Source organism: Mauremys mutica, chromosome 5 (assembly GCF_020497125.1).
Source record: "Mauremys mutica isolate MM-2020 ecotype Southern chromosome 5, ASM2049712v1, whole genome shotgun sequence".
Taxonomy (NCBI): Eukaryota; Metazoa; Chordata; order Testudines; family Geoemydidae; genus Mauremys; species Mauremys mutica.
In genome coordinates, this window is record NC_059076.1 from 66413906 (window position 1) to 66426879 (window position 12974).

At 38.1% G+C, this 12974-nt stretch overlaps 1 protein-coding gene across 1 annotated transcript in view; it reads left to right on the forward strand.

The window, feature by feature from the left end:
- Positions 1-12974, forward strand: part of GRIA2 (glutamate ionotropic receptor AMPA type subunit 2) — a 127984-nt gene that overhangs the window by 87551 nt on the left and 27459 nt on the right. Inside the window, 6 exon segments of the mRNA XM_045018888.1 lie at positions 1093-1260; positions 1537-1641; positions 2394-2504; positions 3726-3932; positions 4472-4842; positions 9207-9405. Coding sequence (XP_044874823.1) covers positions 1093-1260; positions 1537-1641; positions 2394-2504; positions 3726-3932; positions 4472-4842; positions 9207-9405 — 1161 coding nt within the window.

A 12974-nucleotide genomic window follows, 5' to 3' on the forward strand; every position in this document is an offset into this window, starting at 1 on the left:
ATTTCACAGGGGAGATCAGCGTTTCTCACATCAGCGTTCCTGACCCAAAAGGGAATTGCAGGGGCATCAAAAGGTTATTTTAGGGGGGTCGCAGTATTGCCTCTCTCACTTCTGTGCTGCCTTCAGAGCTGGGTGGCCAGAGAGTGGTTGATTTAAAATCCTATGCTCATGAAATTGACCAAAATGGACCGTGAATTTGGTAGGGCCCTACTTATTATTATTGCTATTTTTTTTGTTGTTTATTGCATGCTGTCAATGTGCTCACTGCTGCACCTGATATAGGGGGGAAACCTTTCCCAGAGAGCTAACATTCTAATTAACAATACAGTTTAGACCAGAGATACCCAAACTATGATCCATGGTCTACTCGTGGTCTGTGGACCAGCTGTCTGGCTAAACAGTGGTTCACATTTTATACCAGAGTTCCATTTAACTATAGTTTACAAAGGGTTAATTGATATTAATAGCTGCTTTAATAAATGGTTAATCAATTATTATAGATTCCAACAGGCCAACAGATCAATATAACCAGGGAATGTAGCTATAAAACCTTCTAATGATGTGCTTATAACTCTCCATAGCATACATTAGACAAGCTTATAACATATAGCAGTCATTTATTAACCCTATATAAACTAGTTATACATGGACTCTTATGAAGACTGTGATCAAAAGGGGGATCTCATCCTTATTTCCTGCTGCTAAATCACTCAAAAATCCTAAAACAAATATTTTCCAAACATCACATTTCTATGGAACACTTGCTGTCGCTGCAAACAGGGATGCTGCACAGTTGCAATTAGGAGGGAAGGTGAGAAAGTTTGTAAACCCCTAGTTTGGACTCATTAGTGTACCAGTGACACTTCCTCCTGATGGAGTATATAAGCACTTTCTATTAAAATATATGGACTCCTGTGGGAAAATAGAGCCCCAAATGACAAGAAAATGGTCTAATCCCAAAGAATATTATATCATCCTTTTTATTTTTAATGTATTTTTGTCTTTAATGGGTTAATAATGATAGCCTTGGAAAATGTGTTGAAGTTTTAACTCCTTACCACTTTTTAATTCATTATATTTAATCCTTTTCAGTATACATCTGCTTTGACCTATGATGCTGTTCAAGTGATGACTGAAGCTTTCCGTAATTTGCGTAAACAGAGGATTGAGATCTCCAGACGAGGAAATGCTGGAGACTGTCTTGCAAATCCAGCAGTGCCCTGGGGTCATGGTGTGGAAATAGAAAGGGCATTAAAGCAGGTAGTCTCTCTAGAACCAGTTCTGGAATTAACGTCTGTATGAAATACTCTGTGAATGTTCTGAAAGAATCTTTCTGCCTCCTAAACTGGACTTCGTTTGTAGAGATTTACAAGACCAGCATCAATTATATCTAATGCCCCAGGAAAACATCTTAGTAATTAAGGATATATAATTTTTAGGATAAACCTAAATACAGTCTTTTTATTTTGTATCAATATGCAATCATGGAATAAACGAATTTAATGCTACCATTATTTCCATTTTTACTTCACATAGGTTCAGGTGGAAGGTCTAACAGGAAATATAAAATTTGACCAGAATGGAAAGAGAATAAATTATACAATAAACATCATGGAGCTCAAAAATACTGGTCCCCGGAAGGTAATTTTAATTCTAATGCCCTTAAAAGTTGTACCCTACTAAGTGATATGGAAAGGTAGGTGACTGAAAGGTATAGTCAACTAAAGGCCATGTTGCAATTAAGTTTATTCATATGATTATATTTTAATGGTCTTGCAGAGCAAAGAAAAAATGTGCCCTGTTTGTTTCTAATAAATACGAGCTTTAATTTCTGGTAAGTACCATGTGAAACTATAGCTTATTTTATTTTAAAGAAATTGTGTAGATTTGTTTTTCTTTTATTTTCTGGTTAGAGCAGATAAGTGGGAGCAACTAATCCAAATAAACGTTGATGATGACTTTCTGAAATGATGATGCAGAATACAACTTTTCAGAGAATAACTCTCATTAACGGGTTCTCTAAATGAGATTTTTTTTCCTCCCCTACATCCCTAGCCATTCAGAGAAAAGCCAAATGCAGTAGCAGTGAACATATCTTCCTAATTTGTATAACCTTTACAATGCCACAGCATGATTTTTATACCAAAATCAGGTGATATGTGGCTGAAAATTTTAACCTGCGTAGTAGGAAAATTAATATTAAAATTTGTTTACATGTGCCAAGTTCCTGTCAATTCCTGTCTAATGTTTGCAGATTTATATAGGTGAAGCTGTAGCTACTATAACTTTCTGTGGCATATGTGGAGTGGGTATGGTATGCTTGAATGTAATAAGATGTTTACATATGATCGTTCATATTCATCCATGTCCATACATCCTACAAACTTTTTCAGATTGGATATTGGAGTGAAGTGGACAAAATGGTTGTGAATCCCATTGACGGTCCTCTTGGGAATGAATCCACAGGACTAGAAAATAAGACGATTGTTGTCACTACTATTTTGGTAATTAATTTAACACATTTCTCGTGAGAAGGCAATCTATGTTTTAGTATTATAATGAATTGTTGTGCTACATTATATTAGTTAACTGTTATGCCAATTCATACCTGTAAGACAGAAGACTCTGAAATGCTATTTTGTATGGAATATGAATGAGAGGAGTGATATCATCCAATTGCTGTTAAAGAAAGGATGATCAGTACATGGACTTTGTAAAAACCAGTTATTTGATTGATAAATTATTCAAAAACAATCCATGCCAGCTACAAGGAACCAATAGCCTGATTTCGAAGAACTCTTTGTCTGAATGGCAAAATTGTATTATTTATTTTTAAAATCCACTCTCCATACTTGTAAGCAAATGGAGTTCACCAAATCAGAAAATAAGAGCATTTAGGAGTTTCAGAGTTTTATCTCTAGCCATTTTGAACTTCTGTGCCAAAATGGAGAAATGAACAAGAAACTTAATTTTCTCTGTCATCTTAAGAGAACATCATACACTGTTTGTATAGTAGCAATGTCATCTAATTTACACAGCTGCTTAATCACAGATACGTCTTGGATGAGCAACTAGCTGTTCTGGCTGCAATATTTTTTGGGGAAAATAAATTGGGGGCAAGAACGGGAAAAAATCCCCTTTTATTGTGAACCTATTATTTGTCACTAGTTTTGCTGGTGGTGAGAATTTTGCTGCACAGCTATAGTTTATTGTCTGGACCCTCTAAGTATTTCTGTGCAGTAACTGAATACATATATTACCTAAAGATATTGCAATATTGAGGGGCTGGGTGAGAGAGGTGGCTGCAGAATAGGGAAGAACCCACTCGGATTTTACAGTTTTAACAAACAAAAACCCACCATCCACACTCAAACCCCCAAACAAACAAGTAAAATAAACAATATATTGGAGCCTCTTCTCTCCACAGTGTATACATAATTCCTATTACACTCACAGTCATTATTTAAACATATCTGGGACTGGGTATACCTGTAAGTGTTGGCATTTGAATCTAACTGTGAAGCATATAATTTTAAATGTTATAGAAGACACGTTGAAGGAATAATCAGAGTGACAAATCTAATGACCCAGATCATTTGTGAATAAGATGGGTTGGATTTTCTTTTTTTTCCCCCTGTCTAAAATCAAATATATTTGTATAATAAGTGCACAGTTATCACAGTTATCTCTTCATTGGCTAGCTAAAATTCAGTCTTTCTGTGCAGGAGTCCCCATATGTCATGATGAAGAAAAATCATGAACTGCTTGAAGGAAATGAGCGATATGAGGGCTACTGTGTGGACTTAGCTGCAGAGATTGCTAAACATTGTGGATTCAAGTACAAGCTCACAATTGTTGGGGATGGCAAGTATGGAGCCCGGGATGCAGACACAAAAATCTGGAATGGGATGGTTGGAGAACTTGTTTATGGGGTAAGAAAATCTTAATAATACCTACTATGACTGATGGTAGTGATGTGTGTGGAGGTGTTCTTCCTGTCATGCAGGAAACTAGTCTGACTTATATTTGCTATGGAGATAGTAGCTTGTTTTGATATGAAAAATTTAAAGATTAAAACATGAAGTTTGATTTAAATATGAAAGTTAAATGAGGAGATAGAGTCTGTATTTTATCTTTTTTCCCTACAGATACAAGACAATATGCTTTGCTAACATATTTAAGTGCCATAAACTTTGAAAGAGTATGTCTAAAAACTGTAAATGCAATATAACATACATACGTAAGGAGAAGGCTTGAAATAGTCCAATCAGATGGTTGTATATATGTCAGTAAGAAGATTTTTGGCTATAAATTACTAATTAGTTTACCCTCAATAGGGCACTATCAGTGAAATGACTATTATCCATGTCCCTGCTGTCCTATTCTTCATTTGTGATATGCAATAGGAATGAAGCCATTCTTTGTTAACGATCACATCAGTTATTATTACCATGCTTTGTTTCCTTTACAGAAAGCCGACATTGCAATCGCTCCGTTAACTATAACATTGGTGAGAGAAGAGGTGATTGACTTCTCAAAGCCCTTTATGAGCCTCGGGATATCTATAATGATCAAGAAGCCACAGAAGTCTAAGCCAGGAGTGTTTTCGTTTCTTGATCCCTTAGCATATGAGATCTGGATGTGCATTGTTTTTGCCTACATTGGGGTCAGTGTAGTTTTATTCCTGGTCAGCAGATTTAGCCCATACGAGTGGCACACTGAGGAGTTTGAAGATGGAAGAGAAACGCAAAGTAACGAATCAACTAATGAATTTGGGATATTTAATAGTCTCTGGTTTTCCCTGGGTGCCTTTATGCAGCAAGGATGCGATATTTCGCCAAGGTTGGTTACTTGCCCATTTCAGCTTTGTGCATTTTTGGTCTCAGATGGAGTTTCATGGTGTATATATATTCACTTTCAAAAGGAAACTGGTTACTGACTTCTTTCCCAAAGAGTTCAAAAGTCCTTGAAATGAAAACAATTGCCATCAGTGCAGGCAAGTGAAATATTTGATCGATATCCTCCTAACGTCGATCATACATTTCCCCAGTGAACTTATATACACCATGCAGAGGCTGTAAAATGCATAAGGTTCCTGTCATTCCATGCCTTCTTGGAGGGGTACCGTGTTTTTGCTGCATATTCCCATTTTACAGTCAACTGTGCATCTGGTTCACACCAACTGTAATGGGAAAAAAGGGTAACTCACCACTAATTAGCTACAGAAGCAGCACTTTCCCTCCAAAGACTTTACATACCATCTCTTTACTTTCCCTCCAAAGACTTTACATACCATCTCACATACATATTAACCTATCTTTTTCCACAGAGAAATGAAATAAAAGTAATCCATTTCCTCTTAAACCATGTGAAGTAGTTACAAACAACTGCTATGGTTTTGTATGGCTCAGTTTTATGTGAAGTAAATTGCTAGAATGAAAATGAGGATCCGATTCATTAAAAATACATATGCCTTTCTTGAGGGATTTTTCACATGGTTTATTTGGGAGCAAAGTAAGGACTTTACTTGCTCCACTTTTTTTCTTTTGCAGTTCATTAAATATTCTATTTCCTTTGTGCACAAGCGGTTGGGGCCTTGATTCAGCAAAGTAGTTTGGCACATGCGTAATTACCTTGCTGAATGGGGACCCTACATTAACAATTGAAATATGGCAGTTGAGTTTATGGGAATTAAATCAGAGGAGCCTTCTAACCATGCTCAGTGATTTCACCTTCTTCTCAACATTCTAATGTAGGAGAGGGGAAGTGTCTGTGTCCTCTGAGTTTACTGTGTCTAATTACACAGTAATGTATGAATAATTACTTTTGAGCAAAAACAAAATGGAAGGTAGCAGGAAAACCTCTCGCTGATATGGCAGTTCCCATGTGCTGTAGCACATTTACTTTTTACCAAGGAAAGCCTATTCTTTATATTACATGTAGGCTATTAAATATTTTGTTGAATAAATACCTGCAGAAATACTATTTATGACCATGCAATCCGTCCTCCATTGGACATTCTAGAAAGGAGCATTCCCCGTGGCCTGGGCTTGCTTGCTAAAGGAAAAAGGCAGCCTTTCACATTTCTATTCTATGGAAATAAGGTAGCTACTTCTGATTCTGGAGGACAATATGCTTTTGGTGGCCGGATATGGCTGCTCTTCCCAGGGATATAATCACAGACCCTGCTCAGCAAAATGATATATGGCAATGAGGCTCATCATCTCAGATAACAAGGCAACTGTATAAATTTCAATATTTTTCTCTTATCAGGCACCACACTATGAATTTTTATCTGCATGTAAAGTAAATCAATAGCTGCAGAATTGTTTTTAATGAATCGAGCCCTTGGTAGCTTAACGTGAAAGGTTGATTTAATTTTTTTTCACTGCTGGGTAATAAAACATGAGAATTGCTACACGTTGGTTTGTTAAAATTTAAATAATTTCATCAAAAGGAAGATTAGCATATTATCATCACAAAAGGTATATAAAACTCAGATTATTTTGGAGATGTACTTGGAAGATACAGTGTCAGTACAGCATTTGAGATTCCCCAATTTTCTTTCTAGTCATAATTCATAATGAAAACGTTCAATTTTACAAATATCTCTTTGTCTATCTACTTATGTATTACTATAGAAATAATAAGGCTGAAAGCTCTTCTGTCAATCTGTGTTCTTATACCAAGCCCATTGCTGTGGTTACAGAACAGCCAACATATTAATTAAAGTAATGACAAAAAAAAAATCTCTGTGCTGTTCTTCTTCCCCCAAACTGTAGGGAGGATGACTTAGGCTGTGTTTGCACTAGGATTATTTTTGCTCACAGTTCACACCATTGTTATCACCATTTCATTTCCACCAGTGGGAGCACTAATGCAGACAAATTGCCAATGGGTCCTGGAGTTGTAAATACCGTGACCTGCTCTGAGTAGATCAGATCACATAGGGCCTAAAACACTGGCATCTCCCTGGAGCCTTGTCTACACTAATGCTCCTCCCATGGGTACTACAGGTAGAGCTGAAAAAGTGGTAGCAATGGTGGGTAATTTTAGCAAAACTTTCTTAGCACAGGAAAGACCGAAGTGAGCCAGATTTTCAAAATGCACACGCACCCTTTCTAACTGCAAATTCCTACCTTTGTACATGCAAAGCATTGTGTGCATATTGGGTAACTGTGTACACAATTGAGAATTGGGTGGAGAATTACCTTATATGTAAGCTGTTAATGCTCATTTGCTTGTATAAATGTGAGTTATTGCTGGTGCACCACTTTGAAATTTTGGTTCAAATTGTATGTTAAAAAGGAAATTGTTTATTTTACTAGGGATGGATATTATGGGAAAACTCTGAACATAAATGATAACTGAATAGCTTTTAGATGGAAAATACCAGGCAGCTAAAGAAACAGTTGTAATGATTTTGGGCTTGATTCTTCTTACAATGATTATGGGAGTTTTGCCTGCCTGAGGACTGAAAGATTACACTCGTATTTCAGTAAATTATTGCCAATTACATGTAGTGTGAATTTAACATAACTAGCCTATAATTATCACTAGTGTTTTTAAAGACACATACTTTACCTTGCAAAAACATAGTACTTATCATGTAATCAACTGTTTAATTATTACCATGCAAACAAAGAGCACTGGGATGATGGCCGTGCCCCAAAAAATGTTTTTTTCAAAACTGAGAAAAAAGAGGGTTTGCAGAGCATAATAAAGTCTAGGAACAATAGGATGGGATTTCAGAATTTCTCATCTACGGTCCTTTTCAGTAGCATATTCTGGGCCATATCCTGCCATTGATTTTTATGTAGGGCTTCCAGTAAGAGAGTCCTGCATGAAGATAGACATTCAGAATATGTCTTTATTACCATTGGGGTTTTTTTACAATAATAATCACAAACATGATTTGGCTAGAATTGTTTCTCTTTATTTTTGTTCCCAGTTTAATAAATCAGCTTTATAGAAATAATTTTAGTTTCTAAAAATCTCAGAATTTTTTTCTGACTTGAAACAGTTCTCATGACTTAGTTTAAATTTGTATTTACACTATGTTAGGTTGGGTGATTGACGTAATTTTTTTATACATTATATAGTGCAGATACATTAGCAAAATATCTGAGCTGTGGTTTCACTGGATTTATGGGCTTCCTATGCTCAAATATACTCAGATTTCTATTAGGCACATCTCCAAAGGTTATTTATATCCTAGTATAATGTATTTCTAGGAAACAGTACAGTAATAAATTGGAAAGTTTAAAGTGTAGACTGAAGTTTGACTATGATGTCAGCATCAGCAATTTTATTATATTTTCTCAGTTTCGAAAATCACTGAATTTCTCTAGTAATGAACTCTAAATTGTTTGATCCATTTTGCTTGAGACCTCTTTTCTTTTCTTGAGCAGGAGATGCAAAACAAAGACCCATAAGAGCCCACCTGTTGCAGTTAAAGCGTCAGATTACTATTTAAAACCTGTACTTTTTCTCACCCATTTTACTGTAGTGTCAGTTTGATTGTTTCATGTCTATTCCCCAGTTTGCTAAATGCTTGTATTTTCCAAAAGAGTTATGTTTATTATTTAGTTTATGAGAATTCACTTGGCCAAAGCCTATTTCAAGTAGCGCTGCCCGTTTCTCAGCATAGATTAATTCCTTCTTATTACTGTATATCCACAGTAATATAAATCATTGTTTTGTGGATATCAGTCTTTGTCTGAATGTCTCATGAAAATAAGCAATTTTCAGCCATTCAATTTTTAAAGTACATTTCTAGTTTATCTGAAACGCTGTTTCATTGGTGTTGTTTGATTCCCTTGTCTGTGTTTTCATGTGTCATACACAGGATCTGAAATGAGACAGCATGAAAAGTTTATTTGTTCTATGGCTCACTGTGATCTGAGCAGTTTCATTTCAGGATATTCACATCTCTGAAGATTGGGGCACTAATTCTCCATAAAGTAATCTCAAGTCTGGAGTCCTGATTTCAGCGAAGTCCACCAGATCTAGTGACGCTTACAGTCTCACCCAGCACAACTTTACAGTGAATTAATTTCCTGCTTGATTAGCATGCAGAGCAGCAGTACAGGATAACCTGAAGTACTTCTCTGTATTATAATGCATCATTTGCATAAAACTGATAACTTGTGTTCCTTTTAGGACATTCATTTCATTTTACAAATCCATTTCATACTTGTTATTAGATCCCTGTCTGGGCGCATTGTTGGAGGTGTGTGGTGGTTCTTTACCCTGATCATAATCTCATCCTACACGGCTAACTTAGCTGCCTTCCTGACGGTTGAGAGGATGGTGTCTCCTATTGAAAGTGCAGAGGATCTTTCTAAGCAAACAGAAATTGCTTATGGGACACTAGATTCTGGCTCCACAAAAGAGTTTTTTAGGGTAAGAATTTATTTTTTCCTAGCTTTCTGTTTTGATCTTAGTTAGTCATTCATTTATCTAATTTTTCCCCTTAGGTTCTTTTAAAAGGTTTGTATGAAAATGTTATGCACATCTCTACTATATGACAAAAGTAGGGCATTCCTTGTTTATATGGGGCTTCCGCCATTTCTTTATCTAAAAAAACTTAACAATCTTGTTTAAAATAAATTTAAAGTGAAACGTGGCTAAAAGAAGATTTACCTATATAGTATTCCACAGCATGGAAAAAAAGCAAGGCCTGAGAGTACAGAACAGCTTATTCCATTCATTTGAGTAGCACAGCAACAAAATATATTTAAGTTATTATTTGTATTACAGTAGTACCTGAGAGGCCCCATCCAGGCTGAACCTTTAATACCATACTATATTTTTGTTTCAGAACGTACGATACAATTTTTATTACTGTGTCAGCCCTCCAAAAGTCGGTCTCCCAGCAGCCTTAAAATCCCAGCTTGTAGGGTGGGCACCCCAGAAAATCAAACAAACAGGATACGAGTTTTGCTCAGATGAGGAATGTGTGTGCTGTGTTGTGTCTGTGCTCTCTTTGACATGGCTGTGCTTGTGAGGTGGCAGTGGATTTGAAGAACTACTCTTTGAAGAAGCCATTGTCTTGTTATCTTAATTCTTTAAATTAAGGCGCTCAAATAAGAATTTAATTGAATTTAGTATTAATATCCTACTGGAGGAGAAGGGGCAAATTCTGGCTCCCAAAACAGACACTTGAGAAACTCATGAGAAAGCCATACAAAGCCATTTGTATATGAAGATTGTTTCTCTCTGATCCTGGCAGTAAAAAAATCATGGGGAGGGATTTTTCCTCAAGGCTTTCATGAGTGACATGGCACAGTAGCAAAACTGTGTGAGCTCATTCAGGATAGTATGAGTTTTCTCTGGATATGTGCCTGCACCTGCATGTATCATTTGTAGGTCCATAGTCAGCCATACGTACTACCAGCTTGCTAATAGCCTGTGAATAGGGGCAGCATCTCTTCCTGGTTAGGGCACTGAGGTGGGCCTTGGCCCTGCCTTGCCACTAGGCCATGCCCCTCTCAATGTCCTTGCCTCTTGTTCCTCTTCCCCCACCCCAAAGACCTGCCCTCTGGTCAGGCTGGAAGCCGGAACCATGCAGTGTGCAGCGCTGGCTGCTTGCAACCAGTAAAAGCCACACAGGTGGGGAGGACCCGGCTCCAGGGCTGGCAGAGCCATTGGGGAGCAGTGACTGCAGAGCGGGGCCCCGGAGCCGGAATAGGTCAGTGCAGGCCGCTGTGGGAATCCCCAGATCCTCCACCTGCCCTGGGTAGCATGCCCTGGTGGGAGGGGACACAGGCTGGGGACTGCTCTCAGGCACCCCCGCCCCCCCACCCAGGCTTACTTTTCTGCTGCTACTAGAACTGGACACCCGACCAGCAGCCGCTATGCCTCCGCTCTGCATTCAGAGCACAGTGGTTGGAGAGTGCATCTGCTACGGGGTGGCTACACAGGGGCAGGACAGTTAAGGCAAATTTTGGGGTGGCTATAGCCCCCACAAACTCCCCTCTCCCCAGTGCCACCCCTGTCTGTGATAACACATTTTACAACATACTGGTAGGGACAGATTTGAAGAGTTTCCTTGGCAATTTTCAAATTTTTTAGTTTTTATTTGTTTCTGTACCAGTAAATGTTTTTATCTTAATGTCACAGTTCATATTTCTTTCTCTCCAAAGGCTATAAACAGTATAATTGCCCACAGTTATAAGGTACCACATAGCCCTTTCTAAGGAAGCACATACGATTTTTAAGGTGAAAACTTTACAGAGAAAACATATTAAAAACAATAAAAGAACGTACACACATGCCAGTAAGCTTATATGCCCATCTTCAGCAAGGGCTTTGGTAGGATTCAGTCCTTCAAACCACACCAAGGGGTTTTTCTGTGGTCACAAGTTCATAACAGCTGTTAGCTTAGAACGAGCTGTGAATCTGTGAGTCACTCCTTTATAGAGTTTGGACCTTTGATTTAGGAGCAGGTAATCAGCAGACATTTGCCCTCTCCTCACCATTTAGGTTCAGATGGTTGGGTTTTTACATAACCAGAGGCAAGAGGCAGGAATTCGCATTCACTCCCCCCTAGATATTTCCCAGGAAATCCACTTTACATGTATTATTTCAAAAAGCTCATTCTTGTCTCCCGCATTGTTCAATATAGTTCTTTGATCATCAAGGCCCATGATAATACATATTCTTTGTGTTTATTAGGACTACAAAGATACTTAAATGTAATTCAATAAGATCTCTCAAAGATATTGGAGGAAATTGCCATGTCTGTCATCCTTACAAGCAGCAGGTTTGATTATACTGACAGGGGGCAGCAGGTCTTTTGGTTAGTTATGGGAGTCAGAAGGCATACATTCTGTTTTATTCTACCGCTGATTAGCATGTAACCTTTTGCAAGTAAATCAGACATTTTTTTACTTTGGTTTCCCTTTCAGTAAAATGGCGATAATAATTATTATACACCTTTGTAAAGCACTTTGGGACCCAGGATGAAAGGTGAAAGGTATTTTTTATTATTATGCATTACAGATTTTGCTTTTCAACAATCCACCAGGAAGAGTTTTCAGTATGGTGCTACTTCATCTTCATCTGCAATAAAATGCGCCAGTTTATTATTTGCCTTAGATAGGAGGGAAAATGATAGCGCCCAGTGCTGCATAGAACACACAGGAGACGCAATCCTTACCCCAGAAGCTAAGTAGGCAGACAATACAAATTCTGACATATGTACCCCAAGTAACCTAGAGAAGGGAGTAAATCACAAAGCAGTGCAGTATTTTCACTCTTGTGAATTATTGCTGCAGTTAGAGCTAGCTGAAAAATGGAAAAGACAGTTCTTTTTTGAGTGCTTGCACATGTCCACTCTGTTGTAGGTGTGTGTGTTGCTATAATTTTTACCCTGAGTGGTATCCGTCGGGTCGACTCTGGCACCCTCTGGTGCTGCGCACTGGCATAAAAGGCCCAGCTGACCCATGCTCCTCAGTTCCTTCTTACCGCCTGTGATGATCACTGCAACTGCTCTCTGTGCTAGAGCAAGCTGTTCTCAGTGGATTTTGTTTCCTTCATTTTTTCTGAATATTGTATAATTATAGAGTAAATAGTTAATAGTTAGTTAGTCTAGTTGATACCTCTTCGTTTGTTAGCAGATTTCATCTGGTCCTGAGGCTGAGGCATTGCCAGTCACTGGATTTCAAGCCCTGTGCCTCATGCAACAAGGCTATGCCTTTGGGTGATCCATAATCTAGCTGTTTGAAGTGTGTGGGTGAGGCTCACATCAGAGATTGCTGTCAGATCTGCTGTGATTTCAAACCTCCTATGAAGAAGGGCAAGGAGTCTAGGCTAAAATTCCTATTAATGGAAGCAGCAGTCAGACCTTCCTCCAAGTTGAGCTGGTCAGACTTGACACCAAGTAGCTTGATGTTAGTGCAGAACACTCCAGTCTTGGCACCACTCACCATCCCAGTGTTGAGAAAAAAGCATAAGAAACAGGGAACATT